This window comes from Zingiber officinale, chromosome 8A (assembly GCF_018446385.1).
Source record: "Zingiber officinale cultivar Zhangliang chromosome 8A, Zo_v1.1, whole genome shotgun sequence".
Classification (NCBI taxonomy): domain Eukaryota; kingdom Viridiplantae; phylum Streptophyta; class Magnoliopsida; order Zingiberales; family Zingiberaceae; genus Zingiber; species Zingiber officinale.
Genome location: NC_056000.1, coordinates 27,987,254 through 28,013,635, shown reverse-complemented (window position 1 = coordinate 28,013,635; position 26,382 = coordinate 27,987,254). Strand labels below are relative to the sequence as shown.

At 39.4% G+C, this 26,382-nt stretch overlaps 1 protein-coding gene across 5 annotated transcripts in view; it reads left to right on the top strand.

Moving 5' to 3' along the window:
- Window positions 1–669: 669 nt before the first annotated feature.
- LOC122008183 (protein OPI10 homolog) overlaps window positions 670–26,382 on the top strand; it is a 31,065-nt gene continuing 5,352 nt past the window's right edge. For 2 of the 5 annotated variants that reach the window (XM_042563811.1, XM_042563813.1), the window contains exons 1-4: window positions 670–995; window positions 1,100–1,129; window positions 2,685–2,776; window positions 25,268–26,044. In XM_042563811.1, the coding sequence (XP_042419745.1) occupies window positions 25,427–26,017 (591 nt within the window). In that variant the 5' untranslated portion in view covers window positions 670–995; window positions 1,100–1,129; window positions 2,685–2,776; window positions 25,268–25,426 and the 3' untranslated portion in view covers window positions 26,018–26,044. The remainder of the gene's footprint in view (window positions 996–1,099; window positions 1,130–2,684; window positions 2,777–25,267; window positions 26,045–26,382) is intronic. The other 3 variants (XM_042563812.1, XM_042563809.1, XM_042563810.1) reach the window with 3 other exon arrangements.

The following is a 26,382-nucleotide window of genomic DNA, read 5'->3' as shown; positions in this document are numbered from 1 at the left end:
GTGCTAGGTCAGACCTAGTGACTGGCGGAGGTGAATCGACTGAGAGAGAAACTTGGCTGACGGTGGCTCGGCGAACCTAATGGTCGGCGCTCGAAGAAGAGGAGAAGGAGAGGTCGGCGCTAGGGCTCGGATGGCAGCGTCGACAGAGAACAGTGGCGGCCCGATGTGGCGTCACTAATGGCAGTAGAAAGAAGGGTTCGGCTCAGGGATAGGTGGCGGTGGCGCTGCTCCGAGCAGGAAGAAGGCGACCAGGAATTAGGGTACAGCGACGGCAACTCGGAAGAGGAAGAGGAAGAAGATGAAGAGGAGAGGAACCGTCGAGCGGTTAGGGCACGACTTGGCGTCGGCACTATGTGAATTTTATTAATAGACTTCGCTATTATTTACTTCGGTAATTATTAATTATGAAGTAATATATGATCGTTAACTTCAGTAATAATTTTGATACAGTAAATATTATTTTAGACTACGTAGGTTAAAAAATATGAATCCGTTTTTAATTTTATTTGATATTTTACTTCGTATTATATATTTTATGAAGTATTAAGATGTAAAATATAATTGATATGTTTGAATGTTGAAGTAAAAATTTTGAACCGGTTAAAATATTTTAATCCTTATAACATTCTTCACTTTTCTAGGTTTTAAGTTTCACAAGAAAGCCGACCCATCTTCACGTCTTTATCTTCAAGCTCCATCTCGTCTTCTCTCTTGGAAATCAAAGACAAGGGCGGCGGGCGACATGGAGAGGGTTGTGCTACTCTGCTCCTTATCTTGCTCTAGCACTATCTGAAGGCGCCTTCTCTCCTCACCATGCTCCTTGTCTCGCCTCTTCTCCTCCAACATCTGCAAGCCCCGGAGGTCACAGCAGTTCTTCCCCTACACTGTGTTGACTCTCCACTTTTGGCGGAAGCACCCCACACCGCTGCTATGCTTGGGGCAGGGCTTTCCTATAACTTCCATCCGTGCAGTCTCCACCTCCCTTGTCGAGAGAGGTATGGATAAGAGGAACAGAGCATGGTTGATTTGCCTAGGGCATTTGTCTCCTTTCTCATGCCGGTTTTAAAGAATTGATTTTGATTTTACTTTTACATTGCAGGAACCCTTTTATTATTTTTCTTGATCCAAGGTGAATTTTTTTCTTGATTTTTCTAGCAGATTTCTTTTGTTTCCAGAGATTAATTCATCAATACTTTGAACTTTTTTTCCCCATTTAGTTAATAGTACATCTTATGTTTACCAAATATGTTGATCTTGACTTTGCTTCACTAGTTGGTTGTAGACTTCATTTGATTTCCATCAATTAGGTTGATGGCGTATGATGGGTCAAGTTAAATTAGAAAATTGAATATCGGTATTAGATAGTGCATTAGAGGTGCATATTCACTTGTCTATGGAAACTGTAGTTGTAAAAAGGATCAGAAATGTTATTTACTTCATTTATCACTACTGATTTAAGGCTTTGTTTATTTATGCTATCTACTTCAATTTCTCTCTTTGTTAGCTCTGGATTTTTCTTCTGTTGAGATTATTTTCCTTGTTATTTCATCATATGACCAATTATATCTTGTGCCCTACTTATCTTCAATTATTAGAGCTTTTGATTTTGACCTATTTGTTTGTAGATTTTGCTTGATTTAAATGAATAAATCTTGGATATACTTGGATAGAAGGTCCAAACAGTATGAGGAGGGTGTGGAACAGTTCATATAGTGTTAGTTGGAAATCTTTGAAATATCTCATAGACAAATCTTCCCTATATAACTTGTTGTATAACTTACAAAATTGTAGGGTGTTGTTTGTTTGCATTTACAAGTCTATACGTAATGGTGTTAATGATTGTAGCAAGTATAGTGTTGTTTGTTCTTTTGCATTTGCAAGTTCCTACATTTAGTGTAGTGTTATTTGTTTGTTTGCATTTGCAATTCTTTGGAATATAGTTTGTTTGCTTACAAGTCTTTATAGTTAAGGATTGCAGCACGTAATATACTTTGTTTGCTTACAAGGCTTACAAGTCTTTGGAATATACTTTGTTTGCAATATTAATGTTTTAAAGTTTGTTTGCAATATTAATGTTTGTTTGCTTACACCTGCAAAATACTAAAGGCATATGTTTGTTTGCAATATTAATGTTTGTTTTCAACAAGTATATCTTATAATGGCATATGCTTACACCTCCAAGTGTTAAATCAGTTTGTTTGCAGACTTTATTTGTTCGGTATAACCTTAATAAGATGTGAATATATATAACCTTAAACAAGTAATACTTTATAGTTTGTTTGCTTACACATTTTAAAGTTTGTTTGCGTACACGTTTTATACTTTGTTTGCTTATACGTTTTAAAGTTTGCTTGCAATATTAATGTTTGTTTGCTTACACCTGCAAAATACCAAAGGCATATGTTTGTTTGCAATATTAATGTTTGTTTTCAATAAGTATATCTTACAATGGCATATGCTTACACCTGAAAAATTAAATTAGTTTATATTAATGTATGTTTTTATTAATGTTTGTTTTGAACGGGCATACCAATGCATTCAACATATTGTTAAACTGTTACGTTTTAAAATGTTAAGCTATGCATATGAGTGTTGTGTTAATTCAACAAAGCCAATGCACATATATATATATATACACACACACACAATGCATACAAGTGTTTATGAATGTATCTTCTATGTAGGTTATTCATAAAAAGCAAAAAGAATGACGATGCATTATAAATATTATCACAGATTGTCTCGCAAGGGTTACATCGACTTAGAGGTTGAATTGGTAAGCTTCGAAGCATTATATTTGTCATTTTCAAGCAAGTATTTAATATTATGTAACTAATCATTTTTTGGAATTATAGAGGGAGAAAAAAGTAATTGTTGAAAATGAGAAAGTTGATAAATCGATACTTTGGCGTAAAACATGCGAGGACAAATCTGGTAACATAACAAATATGGAGATAGCAGAAGTCATTGAAAAAATTATAAATATTTTTTTTTTTATCTAATTTTCATATTTCCTTGCTAAATAATATTAGAATTTTTGGATTGATTTGTTACAATCTCATATTGTAGGATAATTTGTTGGAAAAGAAAGTAAAAGGAGAGTTCAAATCTCAATTATTTGAATACTCATAAGAATGTTTTAAAATATTGTAGAAAAATGTGCAACATCAATTATTTTTTCCTTTCGGATGTTCATGGTCATCAAGACAAGTACAAGAAAATTGAAAAAACATTGCCGATGGCATGCAAGTATATCTATTCGTATGTTATCAGATTGATGCATGAAGATGAGAGTATATGTAGGACCGTTAGATTCGATAGAGGGAGGGTGAATATCGATTCGAAAACTTAGAGTATAAACGCAGCGGAAAAGTAAAATAGACACAAATGTTTTTTACTTCGTTCGGAGCCTGTGACGACTCCTACTCGAAGGCCCGTGGTCCTTGACCACTTTCGTTGGGCAATCACTAACAAATCGAAATATGATTACAGAATGAATACAGGAAATGCTAGTGAAAATAAAGCAATACCGACAAGGAAATTAAATAAAAACTGAAGGAGCACTTTGTCGGAGCGTTGTTGGCGTCGCACTGAACGTCGAGCAGCAAGACCAGCAGTAGAAGAGTTCTCAGATGAATTATATTTGAAGCTCCTGCCTGGGGCTTCTTTTATATGCTGTTCCGGGCGCCTGGAATGCGACGTAGCTGGACAAACCGTGATGCTCCACGTGGCGACGACTCGGCTGGATATAATTTGCCTTCCGGGCGCCCGGATCCCTTCCCAGAAATCTCCTTTTTCCTGCAAAACAAAGTTAGTCCGAGGCAATATATATCCTGCAAAATAGATTATTAGCACATTTATAATAGTATGAATTAGCATAAGTTAGTATGACTTAGATTCCGTCTTTCCGAGACCGGAATCTAGTCACGATCTCGACTTAGACATCCGAAATGGATCTAAGCCGGATCGACGCCTAATGTTCCCTTCCCGGGAACGCGTCCTCACAGTCACTCCCCTCCAGTGACTTACCTCACTTACCTGCCAGACGTCCGGCCAGCCCTTCGACCCGTCTGGACTTCACACCAGCTATCCGGTCAGCCCGTCGGCCTGTCTGGACGTCGTGACACCGTCGACCTAGCTAGACTTCTCGCTAGCTATTCGACACCGTCGACCTAGCTAGACTTCTCGCCAAGCGTCCGGTCAGCCCGTCGACCCGCTTGGACTTCTCGCCAGCTATCCGGTCAGCCCGTCGACCTAGCTGGACTTATCCTGCACACTCAATCAGAGTGTTAGATAACGACGAACATAACTTAACCTGATTTGTCATTCATCAAAACCTGAGTTAGACCGTTAGTGCTAACCGCACCAACAATCTCCCCCTTTTTGATGGAATGACAACCTGGTTAAGTTAGTGATAAATATATGCAAAAATCAAGCATGATTTTCGAGGTTTTAAGTTAGTTTTTCAAGTTTGCATTTAGTTGCTCTAACTTAACCACCTAACCCTCCCCCTTTGGCATTCATAAAAAAAAACAAGGGTACACATAGTGTAGAGTTACTGTAAAACAGCTGATCTTGAAAAATATCTGAGTTCGGTTAAAAAATTCAAGAAAAAATTTTTAAATCAGGTTTTTCAACTTTTCAAAAAAAATTTTTGGTTTAAGTAACATTTACTTTTACTTTTCACTTTTTCAAAACAAAAATTAAGTGAGATTAAATTTTGCCAAAAAAAAATTTTTTAAGGCTAATTTGATAAAAGCTAAATTTGTAAAGTTTAATAGTCAACTTTTTAAATCAGGTTTGGAAATTAGGTGGAATTAATCTTCCAAGTTTTTCAAACACTTAGTTAAGTTTAACTTTTTGTAAACATAAAACATTTTTCAAACACACAAATTTTAGTTAACTCTCCCCCTGAACTTGATACTTAAATTTAACCAGCTGTCTAACCAATTAGATACTAACTGACTATCAGAAGATAGTAGCTTTCACTTGGTTAGTCAGATTAAGTTAACTTGACTGATCAACTTAATCTGATTAATATCTGAGTTGTATTTAACGTCCAGACTTATGCTGATGCACTGAAATAAGCATCTTAAGTCCAGACAATTGGCCTATGCATCTCACCCTTTTCTATGTTTGTCAAACACAAGCAAGGTAAACCTTAGGTGTTGGTGAGATGCTCAAAAACTAGATCTATGGGTACATGCTTTCTAAGGATTCAAAACTAGTCTAAGGCCAAAGCTGTTTTTGAAAATCTAAAAAAAGAAAGTTTTGAAAACATACAGTTTTAACTTATAAGTAAAAAAAAATATTTTAAAAGTAGTTTTAAAAAAAATCCTAGTCTATTAGGCACATCCCTAATTGTCGCCGTAAGTTGTTAAATTCACTTTCAGGGAGTGGTTTTGTAAAAATGTCAGCTAAATTTGATTTGGACTCAATGTATTTGAGTTCAATATCACATTTAGTAACATGATCCCTGATGAAGTGGTGCCTAATTTCAATATGTTTGGTTCTTGAATGATGCACAAGATTCTTGGTTAAGTTAATTGAACTTATATTGTCAATTAATACTTTTACATTTGTGATATTTAAGTTGAAATCTTTTAGAGTATGCATCATCCATAATAATTGTGCAATACATTCGCCTATAGCTATGTATTCTGACTCAGTTGTAGATAGAGCAACACAATGTTGCTTTCTACTAAACCAGCTAACAAGTGATGAACCTAATAATTGGCATCTACCACTTGTGCTTTTGCGGTCTAATTTGCATCCAGCATAATCTGAGTCAGAATACCCTATTAGTTCAAAATTATTTGTCCTAGGATACCAGATTCCTACATTTGTTGTTCCTTTAAGATATCTAAAAATTCTTTTAACTTGTGTCAAAGCACAGGTTTGGTATCTAGCACACATACTAACTGCAAATAAAATATCAGGTCGGCTTGCAGTTAAGTACAGTAGGCTACCTATTGCACTTCTATAATGTTTTAAATCAATTGGTTTTCCATTTGGGTCACTGTCTAAGATTGTGTTTACTGCCATAGGTGTCTTTATTTCTTTTGTATTTTCCATTCCGAATTTTTTAAGTAATTCTTTGGTGTATTTATGTTGATAAATATAATTTCCTTCATTTGTTTGTTTGATTTGTAATCCTAAGAAATAGGTTAATTTTCCCACTAAGCTCATTTCAAATTCTTTTTCCGTTAGATTAATAAATTCTTCTAAAAATTCTGAATTTGTTGAGCCAAATATTATATCATCTACATATATTTGTGCAATAAATATGTCTGTATTTAATGATTTAACAAACAAGGTTGGGCCAATTTGACCTTGTTTGAATCCTTTAGATGTTAAGTAAGATGTTAGCCTCTCATACCATGCCCTGGGTGCTTGTTTAAGTCCATATAGTGCTTTCTTTAATTTAAAAACATAATCAGGATGTTCTAGACTTTCAAACCCAGGAGGCTGACCTACATAAACTTCTTCTTTAATTAGTCCATTAAGAAAGGTAGACTTAACATCCATTTGGTATAGTTTGAATCCCTTATGGGCTGCATTACTTAAGTGTAAAATTAATTTAAGTTTGAAATTAATTAAAAATAAAATTTTTAAGTTTTTAATATTTAAAAAAAAATAATAATAATTTTTAAGTTTAAAATTTTAAAAATAATTTTGAAGTTTTAAAAATTAAAATTTTGAAAATAATTTTGAAGTTTAAAATTAAAATTTTGAAATTAATTTTTAAGTTTAAAATTAAAATTTTGAAATTACTTTTTAAGTTTAAAATTAAAATTTCGAAATTAATTTTTAAGTTTAAAATTAAAATTTTGAAATTAATTTTTAAAATCAAAATTTTGAAATTAATTTTTAAGTTTAAAATTAAAATTTTGAAATTAATTTTTAAGTTTAAAATTAAAATTTTAGCCTTATTCATCTCACCCGATCTATATTATCAATCAGAGAATCCTATGATTTCGTGAGATGAAATTGGATTTTTAATTATGGAGTTTTGGTTTAACGTGTGTTAGATTCAGATTTAGTTTTGGTTTCCACAAATAGGCATTCTTCGGATAAACTTCTAAGCTTGGTGAGTCACATGGACATCATTAGAAGTAACCAACCTTTCGAGGTTTTCCGAATAGTCCTATCCACGGAACTTAGTACTAAATCTTGGTCTAACTGGTTAGGATTCATTTAAGGGTAGTTTCGGTCAGTTCCACTTGGCCAAATGCACCAGATCGAAGCCATATCTTTCTAGGCATGCGATGCCCAAGCTTCCCTAACGTATTATCATCTCACCAGTACCATGATTCAAGTTAAACTTGGTCTCTTTTTAATTAATCCTAATTACCCTGCCGGGTTGGTAAATTTGGGTAACCCTGTCGGGTAAGTTAGTTTTGGAGGTGCCAACTATTATGGAGCCTCCGAATTATTGGCCTTTAATATATTTTGATTTTAGGCTTGTGTCGATTCTTTGTATAGTCATGGTTAACTTGGTGATAATTTTGTTGATTTTTAAACTGTTTAGATTTTGAATTTGATTTAGGTTTGTATTTTGGATTTTGGTTTGGTTTATTTGATTTTATATAATGTATTTTTTCTTTAGGTATATAATATTGATTGAGTCCTACTTGCGTGGTTAAGCACGCTTTCGGAACCCACGCTTGATTAGTTGATTTGTATTGAGTTATTAACGACTTAAAAGTTTTATTTGAGTTTGACTTATATCCGAGTCCGGTTTTATTATAACATGCTTTTTTATTGTTCAGGATTAAGTCAAGATTTTTTGATCTTGTTGTGAATTTTTCTAACATTCCTTTTAAACTGTTGATCTCATTTTTTAGTGATAAATTCTCCCCCTCAAGTGTTAGATCTTGAGTTGGATTTGAATTTTTGATTTGTTCCTTGAGGTTTTGATTTTCCTCAAGAAGTGATTTGTTTTCATTTTCTATTTTGGTTAATTTACTATTTAAACAGGAAATAATTCTAAAAATTTTTTTGTTTAAATTAAAATATACCTCATTCGGGCCTTCGGAAACGAGTATGGACTCGTGGCTTGTTTCGGGTTCAGACCCATCTTCATCTTCCGACTCGTCTCCTGTTTCGTCTTCGCGGGCCATCAGTGCGAGGTGACTCTGATGTTTCTGCTCTTCTTCCTCTGATTTGTCCGAGGAGTCGTCCCACGTTGCTTTGAGTGCCTTCTTTCTGGTTGGTTGCTCTTCAACTTCGGGCATTCGTTCTTGTAGTGCCCCTTTTATTGCAGCCGTAGCAAGTTTCTTTTGTTACGAGGAGAACCGATCTTTTGAAGATCCTTTTGCTAAGCTCCTCTTTCTCCCGGTGAACATTTTTCTTACCAAGTTCACGTGTGTTCTTCGCCTTCTGAGTCTTGGCTGAGTCTTCTTCAAATTCGAGCTTGTTTTTCTTTCTTTCGAGGAACTCGCAAATAAAGCTACACCTTTCTCGGCTCCAACATTAGTTTGTTCGTAATTCTAATTCACGTAAAAGCTCATCTAATTTTAATTTAGAAAGATTCTTAGAAATTTTGTAGGCATCCACTATTGATGCCCACAAACTATCACGTGGAAAGGCGTTAATGCGTACCTTATTAAGTCTCTATTATCCATCCGGTGGCCTATCGCATGAAGTCCGTTGAGGATATCCTCGATCCTCGCGTGGAGCTGATTCGCCGTTTCACCTTCCTGCATTTTTATATTAAAATTTTATTCAAGAGCAAGTCTCGTTTGGTTACCTTGGCGTCCCTCGTTCCCTCTTGTCCCACAACTCTTTAGCGTTTTTGTGTGGATCGACTGCTTAGTTCTTCTCTTGTTAATCCGCATCAGAGTGTTGATTGCTTTATTTTCTGCTGATGCTTTCTTCTTCAAATCAGCTGTCTAGTTCCAGTATATTCCGGAAGTGTCTGCTGGAATTTTGTAGGGCCTCGTAACGCCATCCACTGGTCGAAGTCTGCTTTGAGGTAGACCTCCATGCGCTTCTTCCAAGACGAAAAATTGTCCCGCTGAAAAGTGGAGGTCGTCTTGTCAAGCCTTTTGTTGGGACATCCTGCATACATAGATAAATAAAAATCCCAAGACTTGGTCTTGGATTAGAAAAGTAAAAAATAAAAATCTAGATTGGTGTTGCACTAATTTAGCAAGAAAAATTATAGAAAATTATAAACCAGCTTGGAGTTTTGAGTGTAAACCGACCGAAAAAAGAAAGAATTTCACCCCAGTCTGATTGGTGGTTGCACAAATCAGAGCGAACCTGACTCGATACCACTTGTAGGACCATTAGATTCGATGGGGGTGAATATCGATTCGAAAACTTAGAGTATAAACGCAGCGGAAAAGTAAAATAGACACAATGTTTTTACTTCGTTCGGAGTGACACCTACTCGAAGGCCCGTGGTCCTCGACCACTTTCGTTGGGCAATCACTAACAAATCGAAATATGATTACAGAATGAATACAGAAAATGCTAGTGAAAATAAAGCAATACCGACAAGGAAATTAAATAAAAGCGAAGGAGCACTTTGTCGGAGCGTTGTTGGCGTCAAGCGAACATCGGCGAAGACCAGCAGAGAAGAGTTCTCGATGAATTATATTCAAGCCCGCCGGGCTTCTTTTATATCGCCCGCGCCTAGATCCCTTCCGGCGCTCGAATGCGTCGAGCCGCACAAACCGTGATGCTCCACGTGGCGACGACTAGGCTGGATATAATTTGCCTTCCGGGCACCCGGACCACCTTGTTCCGAAATCTCCTTTTCCTGCAAAACAAAGTTAGTCCGAGGCAATATATATCCTGCAAAATAGATTATTAGCACATTTATAATAGTATGAATTAGCATAAGTTAGTATGACTTAGATTCCGTCTTTCTGAGACCGGAATCTAGTCACATCTCGACTTAGACATCCGAAATGGATCTAAGCCGGATCGACGCCTAATGATCCCTTCCCGGGATCGCGTCCTCTCAGTCACTCCCCTCCAGTGACTTACCTCACTTACCTGCCAGACGTCCGGTCAGCCCTTCGACCCGTCTGGACTTCTTGCCAGCTATCCCGGCCGTCGACCTAGCCTGGACTTCTTGCTAGCTATCCACACCGTCGACCTAGCTAGACTTCGTGCTAGCTATTGACACCGTCGACCTAGCTAGACTTCTCGCCAAGCGTCCGGTCAGCCCGTCGACCCGCTTGGACTTCTCGCCAGCTATCCGGTCATCCCGTCGACCTAGCTGGACTTATCCTGCACACTAGATCAGAGTGTTAGATAACGACGAACCTAACTTAACCTGATTTGTCATTCATCAAAACCTGAGTTAGACCGTTAGTGCTAACCGCACCAACAATATATACATAGAATTTGACGAAGCTATGTTTGGACGCCTTAAAAGTGTATGGTTGCTAAGAGAAGATATCTTACGCTTTATGGAATGAAAGAGATAGGTGTCAAACAAATTTTGATTTACATGGGGTATGTTATGTGTTAAATACAATATTTGTTCATATGGTTTGCTTTGTTCACAATATTAGTTCACATGCTTTTGCTTTGGTTTACATTGGGTATATTTATATTTTTCATTACTTTGTCATTACCTTGTAATTACCTTGCAGTTACCTTTACAAATACTTGAAGAAAGGAAAAAGAGTTGAGTATGTGTCATTTGTGGATCTTGGTCACATACCTACATGCGGTGTGGGTGAAGAAGACAGTAAATTGTCATAACATATTACTGCTCAGTTGAGAGCATCGAACAGAGATAGCAGAAATTGTCCCATATAACATTGGGTAAGATTTTAATTATTTATCAATTCCTACTACATGCTAGTCAATGTAATATTTTCATTTGTACAGGTACCATTGGATCTTGACTATAATTAATGAAGATAAGAATATGATATATTTATTAGACTCTTTGAGTAATAGGAACCGAGACTTTGCTTGGCAAACTATTGTGACCAAGTAAGTAGTAGATTATACTGATTTTGAATGCATTCAATTCATTATATAGGTTGTAAAAATAATTTTCTATTGTTTACAATATAGTGGGGTCAAGATATACAATGCATCAAGGGGTATTTCAAAAGAACCAGGTTTTAAACAATTGATAGTATGTATTGTGACTATGTATTTAGACAATAATTAATAATTTTTATTATGTGGATTGTGACTTCTTGCATGACATTTTCAATTTCATTAGGGTAATGTTAAACAAAATGGTGGTATTGAATGTGAATATTGTGTGATGCGGTACATGAAAGAGATAGTCTTGGATGAAGATCCACAATTGGAGAAAAAGGTGTATTTTTTTTCTTTATGAAATATTTTTTTTATAAAATATTGAATCATTTTTTATCGATCCTCAAACTTCTGTTAATGTTTCAGTTTGCAGCATCAAAAAATAAACAGTATTACAATCAATCTCAGTATGATGAAGTCAGAAGTGAATGAAGCGAATTCGTCTACTTCTATGTGGGTGCCTAAGTGTAGACTATGATATAAATTTTAGACATGTATTTTGAGATTTATGGATACAAAAGTTTTTGGGTTATAGTTAAACATGTCTTTTATGAATACACTTTTGGATTACATTTGATACATATTTGTGATATATTTGTTTAATTTTGGTGGTAAAAAATATTGTGTTACAATAAAATATTATAATATAAATTCTTGTCAATTAAATTATATTGTAGTAAAATATGGTCAATTACTTTGATACTATAAATAAATGATGAAGTAATACAACAAAAAAGACTTCACTAAATTTAAATAGTGGTGTAGTTAAAGGAACTATTTACTTCACTATTGATCAAATTTATGAAGTAGTTCATATAAATTACTTCGTTATATTGAATTTTTTGTTGTAGTAAAATATACTCTATTACTTCTATACTACGATGAAGTAATACAATAATAAATACTTCGACCAAGACAAATTATCCAAAAGTAAAATTAAACATTTACTACACCAGAATTCAAAAATTGTGCAGTTGTATACCTATTTTACTTCAACAAAAACGAAACCTATGAAGTAATAAATCATCAACTACTTCGGTCATTTTACTGGTTTCGATGAAGTAATAATGTTTTTTACTTCGAAAACGGTCCGATTTTGAATCGGTTTTGAACCGGTGATAGACTTCGGTAAACGTGTAGTGAAGTAAAAAATTAACCTTTTTATTTCACGTGAGTCTACTTCGGTAATTATCTATCTATTACTTCGGATAATATCCGAAGTCTATTATCGATTTTCACATAGTGCGGGGATGACTCGGAGAGGAACGACCAGGGCATGCATGAGGGGGGAGAAGGAAACGGCGGGGGAGAGGAGAAGAAGAAAATAAAAGAAAAGAAAAAGAAAAGGAAATGATTTAAAGAAAATAAACATTTCCTCGTTAAAATGAGGTAGCCTAAATAGGCTTTCCCGGGACCCAGTTTTTATCCCCGTAAACTCGTCCATACGGTCTCCGAAAAATTCCAGAAAAATTTTTAAAAATTCTAAAAAATTCCCTTATCATTATTCGTCATTTTTTGGTATTTTACAAACAGCTTCTCTATAGGACAAAGACTCTGAAAGATGATGAACAGAGGCAATAAAAGAAGCAAAGGAAGTAGAATAATAAGAATAAGCAAAATCAGGTAGTTTAGTAGACTTACAAGGACATGTAGACCGACGAATAAGATTGTCTGCAATCTCTAGAGGCAATGGAACATTTGCAGGAGGGAGAGGGGGAGGTGGAGGAGATGTCTCGGGAATACGAGATTCAGTGAAGCCGTCATGTGAAAGAGTAACCATGGGGGAGGCTTCGTCGAAGTTGGTATTGAAGGGATCAATGCGAATAAGATCTGCGTGAGTCATGTCATGTAGTAGAAGAGTATGGAAAAGAAAGGAATATGCTCAAGAAACACAACATGACAAGAGATATACAATTTGTTACTGACTAGATCAAAACAATGATATCCCTTTTAACCAACACCATAACCAAGGAAGATACACAAAACAGACTTAGAGGATAACTTATCATGCTCGACGTGTGGTCGGAGAATAAAATAGGTACAACCAAAAACACGTAAAGAGGAATAATCAGGAGCATGACCATATAGTTTTTGAAAAGGAGATAAACCAGAATTGTGAGAAGTTGAAATCCTATTAATTACATGAGTAGTAGTAAGAATTGCTTCTCCCCAAAAAATACTAAGAACATCTGTAGACAATAAGTATTAATGGATTGTCTCAACAAGATGTCTATGCTTTCTCTCTGCAACCCCATTCTATTCAGGTATTTCTCGACACGAGGGTTGATGTATAGTACCTTTTGATGAAAGTAAATGAGAACAATTATTGGAAGTGTATTCGCCCCCCCCCCCCAAATCATAGCGAAAACATTTGATAACTGTTGAATGTTGAGTTTTGACAAGAGCTTTAAAGTTATTGAAGATGGTAAGATAATTAAATATGTGTTTTATAAGATAAACTCAAGTATAGCGAGTGCAATCATTAATAAAAGAAACATAATATCTTGATCCTCCTTTTGTAGTAACAGGAGAAGGCTCCCACACATCAGAATGAACAAGATCAAAAGGAGGACGGAGCTGAAGTTGCTCTGCTGGCTAATTGAGATGTTGATGTCGATCGGATGTGAGACTTTTGAGCCTTCGGCAGTGGAGGCGGTATGCAAGCAATTGGTGGCGCGCAGATGGTTTCTTGTAGCAGCCCGGACAGGGAAGTTGTCCAATCGGACGATAGGGATGTGTGGGGACTGGCCACCGTTTGAGCAGCAGGCGTCAAGGTGTCACCCCGCTCAGAAGGAAGGCGTGGGCTGGTCCTGGCTTGGGATCGAATCACGGAGGAAGCAGATCGAGAGGCAACCTCCACGCGGCACCTCTTTCGGCTGATCAGCGGCTCCTCGGAGGAAGCTGATTCTGAGGCCCCCTCGACTGAAATCACTAGAAATTGTTCTGGTGGAGGATTCACTACACCAATCACTTCGCCAGTAGCCGTCCGATTGGCCACCCCTTCACTCCCTTGGGTTGGCACTCGTGTGCTCTCTCTGTGCGGATCTTTGTTGGAGCCGACCAGCTATAAATTTTAGCTCTCCAGCTCGGCTACAGTCATAGCATTGATATCTGCATCCGCAAGTTTGCTCTTGCCAGCCAGACATGCCCTCAGCATGATGTGAGCTGCAAAAAAGGAGAAAAAATCAATTAGATTTTACGAAGTAGAAGAAGGGGAGCATACCTAGGCTGGACTAGAGCTTCGTGCAGATCGGGCTCAAGCCGAACATGTAGAGGGCTCCCTCATGCAGCAACTTGTGGATATGGTACTTCAGACCGGCTAAGCTAGAAGTTGTATGGAGGTAGTCCGATCGGTTCTTGTATTTCTTGAGCTTGGGAGGGGTTGGTACCGCTAATTGCCAGCTGGTCGGAAGTTCGGATGCTCGGAAAAGCGAAAAAAGAAGTAGTAGTCTTTCCAATGCTTATTGGAGGACGATAACTTATCAAAAAAGACTAGCCCACTCGAGCTTGGAAGAAAAAAGTCTTCATCTCGGACAATTTAGGATAATAGAAATAGTAGAAGAGCCAAGGAGTAAGAGAAATGTCGTGCAGGCAGAACAAAGCGACGACCCCGCACAGCAGCCGAAAGGAGTTTGACACTAGTTGATGGAGAGAAATGCGAATATATTTACAAACGACAGAGAAGAAAGGGTAGATCAGGAATCGCAGACCGGCGGTAAATTAGTCCCTAAAGAAGCATACAAAACCCGGAGGCAGCTCGTTTGGGCGGTCGAAAGTCGAAGGAAGGCCGATTTGATAATCAGAGGGAATTTCAAAAGCAGCTCTCAAACTCTAGCATCACCTCCGTTGAACCTGGACTCGATGGATGTGTACCAAAGTTCAGGAACGGAGACGGGAGGTTGTGAGGAGCTTGTCATCGAAAATGAAAATCGACAAGAAACAATGAAGTTCAATTGAAAGGAGGGAGCTTACTAGAAAGATCACCGGAAAGGGAGAAACACGCAACGTCGCAAGGAAGCTCGAAGACGAAGATACAAAGTGAGGAAGACGGTGGTGCATGCGAGGTTATAAACCTCGTGGTCTATCAACCCCAGCCATCCGATGTGGAGTTATGGAAACCTAGAAGTAGATCCAACCGTTAAATTTGAAAATGTGCATGTCGCGTCATAATATGATATCCGCCTGCCACATCAAGCACATGGCAGCAGTATGTGACATGTGTCCTTCGGTCAAGAGGCAACATTTAAGGCACTTAATTAAAAATGTATAGTGGTGTGTGTTGGTGCAACCTTAGGTCAAGGTTGACCTGGTTGACCCGACTCGAGGTGACTTGACTCGAGTTGTATTTTGATGTTTGACTTGGGAAGATTGTCGGTGCAACCTTAGGTCAAGGTTGACCTAGTTGAGTTGCATGTCGATGTTTGACGAGAAGAGAGTTGTATTCTTGATGTTTGACAAGAATAGGTGTTTGGGAGATTGTAGGTGCAACCTTAGGTCAAGGTTGACCTGGTTGACCTGATTCGCGAAAAGTCCAAGTATGGAGACTTGGCACGGGAAAAAGTCCAAGCAGGTAGCTTGGCACGCGGAAAGTCCAAGTATGGAGACTTGGCACGGGGAAAGTCCTAACTGGGATGTTAGGCAGTGTGGAAAGTCCTGGTGAGTGAAGCCAGGCAGTGGGAAAGTCCTAACTGGGATGTTAGGCAGTTGGAAAGTCCTGGTGAGTGAAGCCAGGCAGTGAGAAAGTCCTAACTGGGATGTTAGGCAGTATGAAAACCCTAGTGAGTGAAGCTAGGTGAAAGTCCTGGTGAGTGAAGCCGGTTGGAAAGTCCCGTGAGTGAAGCCGGGCAGTGAGAAAGTCCTAACTGGGATGTTAGGCGGTGTGAAAACCCTAGTGAGTGAAGCTAGGTGAAAGTCCCGGTGAGTGAAGCGAGGGAAAATTCAGATGGATCAAGGATGATCGGACATCTGGTGTTGAGAAGGTCAAGTAGGTCAAGGGAGTGACCGGATACTTGACACGAAGAGAAAAGTCCAAGTGGGTCAAAGGGATTGACCGGACACTTGGTGAGGAGTCTTAGCAGGTCAAGGGAGTGACCGGATGCTAAGCATGATGTACCAACAGGTCAAGGTTGACCGGATGTTGGTTTGGGAGACTTGGGACTTGGTTTGGGCAAAAACCAAGCTCTGGATCGGTCTGCAGACCGATCCAGCGATACGTTTGTATATCTGATCGGTCTGGTGACCAATCAGATAACAAACAGAAGGCTGTGGGCTTACTGATCGGTCTGGGGACCGATCAGCATGGAGCCTGATCGGTCCCCGGGACCGATCAGGGACAGGTGGGATCGGTCCGGGGACCGATCAGATTCCACACAGAGAGTTGGGCAACTCTCTGTGAAGCCTTCTGATCGGTCTGGGGACCGATCAGGCTTCAGCCTGATCGGTCCACGTCCTAGCCGTTGCATAGCAACGGCTAGTTTCTTCGCCGTCTTCTTCGCAGGTATAAAGGGGTCGAGGGCTGCTGTTGCACTGCAACTTCTTCTTTTCTTCTAGAACTTCTGTTCTTCTGCTGCTGAAGCTTCTGCTTCAACTGAGCTTTGATTGAGCTCGCCTCCGAAGCTTCGCGTGAGCTTCCAGTCGTCGACCAGCTGCTGCGTTTGGGTTGTGAAGTTGTTGCTTCACCTCCAGTCGACAAGAAAGCAAGCAATTGGTAGAGTGCTATTGTATTCATATTGTATTGCTTTTCTTACTGTTCTTGTACTCTTTGTTTGCTGTTGCAAACGTTTGTGGCGAGTTTTCTCCACCCACAAGGAGTATATTGTATTAGCCGGTTCTCCGGGGGCTCATCCACCGATGTATTGACTGGACTCATCCACCTTACGGACACGCCGAGGAGTAGGAGCCCTAATCTCCGAACCTCGTTACATCCTTGTGTTAAGGTTTGGTTTTCTTCTCTTTCGTTTCTTTGTATTTTCCGCTGCGCTAACACGTTTTGTAGAAAGAAACGACGATTTGGGGTCGGCTATTCACACCCCCCTCTCTAGCCTCCGTACGAAGGATCCTAACAAGTGGTATCAGAGCAAGGCCGCTCTTCGACGGATTCACACCCGTGGGAGCACAAGCTAGAGATGGATCAATTCGGAGAAGACATCACCATTCCACCCTTCTACAACGACAACTTCGCATATTGGAAGGTAAGGATGATGTATTTTCTTAGGACTAATATGTGGAACTGGTTTTGTGTACAAGAAGGGTTTACTCCTCCAATGGATAAAGAAGGAGAGCCTCTAGAGAAGAACAAGTGGACGAAGGAACAAGTCCACCAATCCACGATCAACAATGAGGTAACTAAAACAATTGAATTTTCATTACCTACTAATGTTTTGTGTAAGATAGGTAAATACAACAATGCCAAGGAGTTGTGGGATAACTTAGCCAAGTACCATGAGGAGAGCTCCACTTCAAGCCATGAAGAGGAGCCTAGTGAGCCAAGTAGCTCACATAATGGAGGGAGCGAATTGGGAGTTGAGGGCTACTCAACATCCAAGGAAGAAGATGAGGAGAGTTCCTCTTGTTCAAGTTCGGAGCAAGAAGAAGAAGTTCCCACCTCCGGAAGGGTTGAAGAAGAAAGCTCATCTCCATCCACAACCCTAGGTAACTCAAACACTGTGATTTCAAGCAAATTACACATAATGTGTTTTGAGTGTAGGAAACATGGACATTACAAGAGCAAATGTCCAAAGAAGGTTAGAAAGACTCCACCGGCACCAAAGGTCAAGGAAGCCGGAGTCCCAACACGCAAAGGCAAGAAGCACGTGGTGTGCTTTCAATGCAAGCAACGGGGACACTATAGGAGCCAATGTACGAAGGGGAGGAAACCTCACAAGGACAAGAGATGCACATCGATAGGGGGAGCTAAGGCAAACCCTAAGGTATCTTTTAAGGCTCATTCGTGCAATTCTAGTAGGATACATGCTAGTAATTTTATTGCATTAGTCAATAATGATAAGCATGTTAACACTAGAAATCAATACATGTGCTTAGGTGCTAAACATGTCAACCTAGATAGGGATACTACTAGGAATGCTAACCCTAGGATTAACACTTCTAAGGTTAAGGAAAATCTAGGTAGAAACCCCAAATCAACTAGACACATGCCTAGGAATGCCTCAAAGAACAATGACAAATTAAAACTTGAGGTATTAGAGAAGGAGAATCAAGTCTTGAGGTCAAGACTTGATACTTTGGAAAAGGCTCTTAAGAACTTGGAGAAGTCATCTCTAGGGTTTAAGGGTCAAAAACCAATGTCCAAGGATAAGAAAGGTTTGGGTCACAAACCTAAGTCCCAAGTGGTCAAGCCCACTTATCATAATGTTCCATTCGATTATGGAACAAAATCTAGGGCTAGGAAGACCATCACCAAGGTCACAAGGGGAGTCACCCCTAGAGTTGATCTTGATGAGTCCCAAATGACCAAGGCTTTAAAGCCTAAGAGGGTCATTAGGAGGGTTGCTAGGGAAGTTATCCCTAGTGAATATTTAGTGAACCCAATGAGCTCAAATAGGTATTGGGTACCTAGGAGCATCTTCTCTACCCCATAGATGGGTTAGAGAGTGTCAACTCCAATTAGAAGGGTAGTTAACCCAACTTTGAGGAAATTGACACTCAAGGAGCATTTTCAAGGTTTTTGGGAACCTTTGAAAATGAAATGGAACAATCATTAAGATTTACTCCTTGGAAGAGTAAAATGTGTCATCATGGAAAATGATGATGTTAATTTCAATTGGCACAATTTGGGAAAATCTAGAGAACTCTTGAGGAAAAATGAAACATGTCAAGATTTGAGGATAAATTTGATCTTTAAGTGGCATGAATGAATCTAGAGTTCAAGAAGTGTCAAAATTAGGATTTTGGCATATTAGGGCAATCAAGGGTTAAAGCTTAAGTATTAGCTAAGGCTAAGGATACTTAGATAGATAATCTAGGTATGTCTTATTCATGCTAAATCTTGCCATGATTGTTTGCCCTCACATGTCATGACATCATATTTAAGTTTATCTTTTGAAATGTCATGATAATGCTTAGGTTAGTTTTATGTCATGTTTATTTAAGTTTCAAACTTTATGTCATGACATCATGACATTGGCACATGCTTCTATTTATGATATTATTTCATGTCATGTCATCATCTCTTGCATTAATAATCAATTGAATTGATTTAAGGATGAAAAACACATCTTGATATTGAGATCAAATTTGTGTTTTGAAAATGCATGAGACCTTAGTCTAAGATACCTAAACCCATATCTCACATCAAAATTGCCATGGATGTGTTTGATACACTTTAGATGTGTGTGAGATATTAGGATCATGAATTAGGATCAAGGTGCATAGTTCTTGTACCTAGATGAGCCTAATTCAAGAAATGGAGGATCATAGGGAAAGCTTGTGTACAAGTCATGTACATTTAGCCCTAAGATTATGGTCCTAAATTAAAAGGATTAAAATCATTTTGAAATTGATTTGGAAAACCTTGATGAAGCCATCTTAGTGATTGCATTCATCATTGAACATTGTGATACAAAGTTGAGTTAAACTTGAACTATTTCAAAGTTTTTGAACTTTGTATTAAGATTGAAAAATAGAAGTTATTTTCATAGAAAATTATTTTTCCATGATAGTATATGTTATGAGGAATGTATCCTCAAAATTTTATAATTTTGAAATTTTCTGAATTTTAAAAGGGTTTAATTTTAAGAGGAAAATCGAAATCTGTGTTTAGAGCCTTGATCGGTCTGCGGACCGATCCAGAAGCTGGATCGGTCTGCAGACCGATCCGGCAGCGTCGGTCAGAGTGTGGATCGGTCACCGGACCGTCCAGGGACTCGATCGGTCCGGGGACCGATCGGCGCGCTAACTTGCACGATTTCATCGTTGTCCGAAAGTTCAGCTAAGTTGGGTTCGTGGATTTCTAAAGGTTGGAACTCACAAAGACATTGTTGGTGCAATGGTCAAGGGGAGTTGACCTTTAGGGGAGTTTTACCTAATTGTCAAGGGAGTTGACTTTTAGGGGAGTTTTACTCCTTAAGACTTTTGAGGATTAGTGATACGAGATTATCACTAAGTTGATTGTTGAGTTTAGTATCAGGGAAATTAAGAGTTTCAATGAAAGGTATGAGACTTTCATTAGGAAGAAACTCTTGACCTTGATCCTCTCTTTTTGATGTGTGTCAAAGGGGAGAATGTTCTGGAGAATTTTGGAAGAACATTAGGTTATCGGGTTAACCTAAGCTAGGGAAGAATGTCAAGGAATGTTCGAGGAAGAACATTGGAATTCTTTTGATGTGTGTCAAAAGGGGAGAATTATCGAGAACCCAAGTTAGGTTATCGGGTTAACCTAAGGGGAGAATGTCCAGAGAATGTTCAAGGAAAGAACATTGGACATTGGAAGATGGTTGGAAAACCTAAGTTAGGTTATCGGGTTAACCTAACTTGATTATGAGTTTTGTCAAACATCAAAAAGGGGGAGATTGTTGGTGCAACCTTAGGTCAAGGTTGACCTGGTTGACCCGACTCGAGGTGACTTGACTCGAGTTGTATTTTGATGTTTGACTTGGGAAGATTGTCGGTGCAACCTTAGGTCAAGGTTGACCTAGTTGAGTTGCATGTCGATGTTTGACGAGAAGAGAGTTGTATTCTTGATGTTTGACAAGAATAGGTGTTTGGGAGATTGTAGGTGCAACCTTAGGTCAAGGTTGACCTGATTCGCGAAAAGTCCAAGTATGGAGACTTGGCACTGGAAAAGTCCAAGTACGGAGACTTGGCACGGGGAAAAGTCCAAGCAGGCACGCGGAAAGTCCAAGTATGGAGACTTGGCACGGGGAAAGTCCTAACTGGGATGTTAGGCAGTGTGGAAAGTCCTGGTGAGTGAAGCCAGGCAGTGGGAAAGTCCTAACTGGGATGTTAGGCAGTTGGAAAGTCCTGGTGAGTGAAGCCAGGCAGTGAGAAAGTCCTAACTGGGATGTTAGGCAGTGTGGAAAGTCCTGGTGAGGAGGCGGTGGGAAAGTCCTAACTGGATGTTAGGCGGTTGGAAAGTCCCGTGAGTGAAGCCAAGCGGATGAGAAAGTCCTAACGGGATGTTAGGCGGTGTGAAAACCCTAGTGAGTGAAGCTAGGTGAAAGTCCCGTGAGTGAAGCCGAGGAAAATTCAGATGGATCAAGGATGATCGGACATCCGGTGTTGAGAAGGTCAAGTAGGTCAAGGGAGTGACCGGATACTTGACGAAGAGAAAAGTCCAAGTGGGTCAAAGGATTGACCGGACACTTGGTGGAGTCTTAGCAGTCAAGGGTGACCGGATGCTAAGCATGATGTACCAACAGTCAAGGTTGACCGGATGTTGGTTTGGGAGACTGGGACTTGGTTTGGGCAAAACCAAGCTCGGATCGGTCTGCACCGATCCAAATGATACGCTTGTATATCGATCGGTCGGTGACCAATCGATAACAAAAAGGTGGGCTTATCGATCGGCTGGGACCGATCAAGATGGAGCTCGACGGTCCGGGACCGATCGTGAGTGGATCGGTCCGGACCGATCAGATTCCACAGAGTTGGGCAACTCTGCGCGAAGCCTTCGATCGGTCGGGACCGATCGGCCTGATCGGTCACGACCGATCGAGCTTCACCGATCGGTCCGCCCCAGCCGCGTAGCAACGCCAGTTTCTTCACCGTCTTCTTCGCAGTATAAAGGGTCGAGGGTTGCCGCAACTTCTTCTTTCTTCTAAAACTGTTCTTCCGTCAAGCTTCGCTCAACCGAGCTTTGATTGAGCTCGCCTCAAGCTTCGCGTGAGCTTCCGACCGGACCTGCGTTTGGGTTGTGAAGTTGTTGCTTCACCTCCAGTCGACAAGAAAGCAAGCAATTGGTAGAGTGCTATTGTATTCATATTGTATTGCTTTTCTTACTGTTCTTGTACTCTTTGTTTGCTGTTGCAAACGTTTGTGGCGAGGTTTCTCCACCCACAAGGAGTATATTGTATTAGCCGGTTCTCCGGGGGCTCATCCACCGACGGATTGACTGGACTCGTCCACCTTACGGACACGCCGAGGAGTAGGAGCCCTAATCTCCGAACCTCGTTACATCCTTGTGTTAAGGTTTGATTTTCTTCTCTTTCGTTTCTTTGTATTTTCCGCTGCGCTAACACGTTTTGTAGAAAGAAACGACGATTTGGGGCCGGCTATTCACACCCCCCTCTCTAGCCTCCGTACGAAGGATCCTAACAGTGTGCTCAACCATGATTATCAAGGATTTACACAATTTTTGAGAAATTTATATGACATCAATCAGGACCTCGCTCGACCGAGGGGCACGAGAAGCAAGCAGGAGAAAATTTTCACCAAGTATAATCGTCTATCGTTTCGATCAGGCATGGACACGTGATCACCACATATCCGAACGACCTATACGTCTTTTCGCTTCAAAGGCTTGGGCCGAACAATAACCCCGCGAAAGAGGGCCGAGCGGCATGAGCCTATCGCCAATCGGAAACTGAAGCATGAAGGCCACTCGGGCCTTAGAGCAATCAACAACACATCTTGTCCAGTCAGTCGAATTTATAGTCTTCTTCGACTAGACTTGAAAGGGAGGCTTGTGATGCGGCGGTAAGGAGGAGCCCACTTGACACTAGTCAATGACCACGGTGGAGGTCAAAGTTAAGATTGTCAACGTGGCTCAACCGCGTCACCCGAGCGAGAGGGGGATATATAGGCCGATTGGAGGAACTGCTGTCCGATCGGCTGTTTAGAGGAAACAGTGTCTGACCAGCACGATCGGCAATAGAGTGGGCCGAGTAGGCCATCCGTCCGGCTCGGGGTACACCATTGACAGTGAATAATGAACCGATATAATAAAAAAGGAAAAAACAGATACTTAATAAGGGGAAGAGAAAACAAAAGAGAACACTCCATCTATCATTGAATGCGGAGAAATCAAGACAAAGATGTCTTTTATCTGCAATTAATATCATTAAATAGAGGAATATGAAAGATCACTAAGATAGGTATAAATGAATATGATAGGTATTAAGAAAGGCAAGATGAATCTTGATCCCTAGTACTTTCACTTTCTCTTCTTCTTCTGTTTCTAACTTGAGCGTCGGAGGACCAACGTCAGGAATCCCTTTCTTGGTTTGGTTTTATTTTGCAGAGGAGCGATGTCTTCATCTAGTTAGTAGAATCGTTACATTCCCGACTTTCCAATTTCATGCTTTCGAACAAGAACACTCAATGTAAACTTTGAGCTATATATATATATATATATATATATATATATATATTTATCATTGATCTTCTTGACAAGAATTTGGTGGGATGTATACGTACTAGTAAAAAATTTTGGTGCGGCTTTAGTTTATCTAGAAAATAGATACTATGGAAAAAGTTCTCTTTTATAACTTAACAATTAGAAATTTACGATTTCTTTCCTCAAGTTTTGTTTGATAGGACTGTTTTCCGCCAGTATTATCATATTAATACTCTAAATTAATTAAGATTTATGAATCGAACTCTGTATCTTAATATTGTTGAATTATGTTTTTTCATTATCTTATGAGTATTTCAAGAAAACGAGGAAGAAGAAATTTCTATTTTCACTATCTTCGTCTCTTTGTTTCGAGCCTTCGTTAAAAAAATTTTTGTTACTGCTCGCTAGAAATTATCTCTAGATGTGTAATAGATATTTGTATTTTAGTTGACAGAATCTAGAATTGACATGGCCTTTTGATTCTGACTTAATTTATTTCGTACAAGTGGAAGCGTATAAGGGTATCCATAGCGGTTAGAACTTACTGAGAGTTTTAATGTTATCATGTCTGTACCACATCAAAAGTTAAAAATTTCATACCTTTTTTTACTATCAAAAAACCTCTCAATTCTTTCATGGGTCCCACACTTTTCACTATATATAATTCTCATTTCTCCTTCATATTTTACATTATGCATCATTAAATTTTTATAAAACTTAAATTTATAAATTGTTAACATAAAACTTCATGATCCCATATTTTTTAAACCTCCAAATCATATATATATATATATATATTTCTTTCCTAATTTAAAAAACAACTCTAATATTATATTTAAATTAAAAAAAACTTATTTTAATTAAAAAAATAAAAAAAGGGTGAAGGAGCGGCTCCAAAAGGACGTGTTTATCAGTCGTCGTGACTATCAGTGCTTGGTGGGGATTACTGTCAAACCGTTGTATTTTGGAAAACAAACGACCCGAGTAAAGCCTCGAAGCACAGCCGGAGGTGGAGACGAATCTGTTTTAAGGAAGCTGCGACTCTCATAGATAGAGCTGTAAATGAACCAAACGTTCATGAACAAGCTTGGTGTTCGGTTTGGTAAAAGATTGTTTATGTTCGTTCAATATACATAAGATTAATTAAACAAACAAACTTAAACAACTCGTTAAGCTAAACAAACAAGCTTGAATACATATGTGTTCAGTTCGTTAATGTTCGTGAATAACGTTCGTGAACAATATTCACGAACCATATTTATTAATAAAATTCTTTTCAATATGCTAAATAAATAATAAAATAAATAAATAAATTTAAATTATCAATCTTAATAACCAATTAAACATTTAAAAATTTCAAATAATCAAACAAACTTGAATTGAGAGTTTGATAACATCTAAACAAGTCAAGCTCAAACCAAGCTCAAGTCAATCTCGAACCAAGCTCAAGCCAAGCTTGAATTGAAAGCTTGATAATATCTTAACGAACCAAGCTCAAGCCAAGCTTCAAACAAGCTCAAGCTCATAAAAAATAAACCAAGTCAAATTTGAACACTCATTTCAAAAGCTTGGTTCATTTTAAGTTCGGCTCGGCTCGACTCGATTATCTTATCAAATAAACTTGAACATCTCAAAGCTCGGCTCGACTCGGCTTGACTTATTTACAGTCCTACTCACAAACCTCAATCCGTCGCTCTCCGACAAACTGATTATTTGTGTCCAACAACTATGTTATCCTTCCAAGATAAAAGTGATCGATAACCAAGAATGTAATAATTTCATTCTCTTCATTTTGAAATTCAACTATTAATTTTATTATGAAAAATTAATAAATATTTTACTTTCTTACTTACCATTTAATTTAAAAACTATTTTATTAATACATTGAAAGGTATTTTTAATTTTCAAAATATTTTAAAAATTATTCTAACTATTTAATTGCTACTCTGCTGACAGCCTTCTTCCTCTTCTCGAACCTTCTAAGCCGTTGCAGAAAGATCGGGAAGCCGCCGCAATCGAGTCTTCATAATCAACGATCTCTCGTCTTCCTGGCCGAGTCGCTGCTTGTCCTCGGTGCTTCTTTCTCGATTCCCTAATTCGCAGAAGAAACCGGCGATGTTTGGCGTGGTCTTCCCGGAGCGGAGCTTCCCCATGGACGCATCGGCGTTCGCGCAGATCGACCCGCTCCACTGGATCCTTGACATGAACTCCCTCGTCGGCGATGCCTACCGCGACGTCAGAGAACTCTGTGTGTTTCTCCTCCCGGCTGCGGCTTCCTCCTTCCCACCCGGCAAGGCCCTCGCCGTCTACTTCCAGCCCCCTGGTCATCCCTTCCTCTTTTGCGGCGCCGTCCACCCTGCCCGCCCATCCGCTCTCCTCTCCCTCCCCTGGCCTGACCCTTCCGATGAACCCCCCATTCCTGACCCTAACCCTAATCCCCTCCAGCTCGCGCTCACCTCCGCCAAGATCGGCGTCTCGGTCGAGGACCTCGCCTCCTTGCCACCCGTCGCTGACGCCGGCGCGGAGAAGAAGGCCGAGCGACTCGCTCTTAGGGTTGGCGAGAACCTCTTCAATTTCATGCAGTCCTTCTGCGGGATTGACGGAAGCCGGCTCGTCGTGCCCATGGATATCCTTGACCGGTGGTTCAAGAAGTTCCAGGAGCGAGCCCGGAAGGATCCCAGTTACCTCAAAGATTTTGCCTTGTGACAGACAGGTGAATGCCCAATCCCAAAGGTGCTGCTTTTTGCAAGGATCTCTTTCCTTGATGGTATCGCGTTTCATATTATATTTTGGTTGCATCTGATTTGTTTGAATTGTGCTTAGTAAGTCATTTAGTAATGCATATAATTTTTCTATTAGAACTTAGAAGAACATTGTTGATTCTCTTCCAAAAGGGAAGGGCCTGATATCCCATAACAATCAAAAGAGAATGAATCAAATTGTTAAACAGAATACTCGTGTGCTGTTGCCTGTTTGGCATCCTCAAACATTGAATATAGGGATCGAGCAACTTGATACAGCGGTACTTTTGAAGTCTTATCTGTCTATAAAAGAACCAAGCCAAGTCTTCT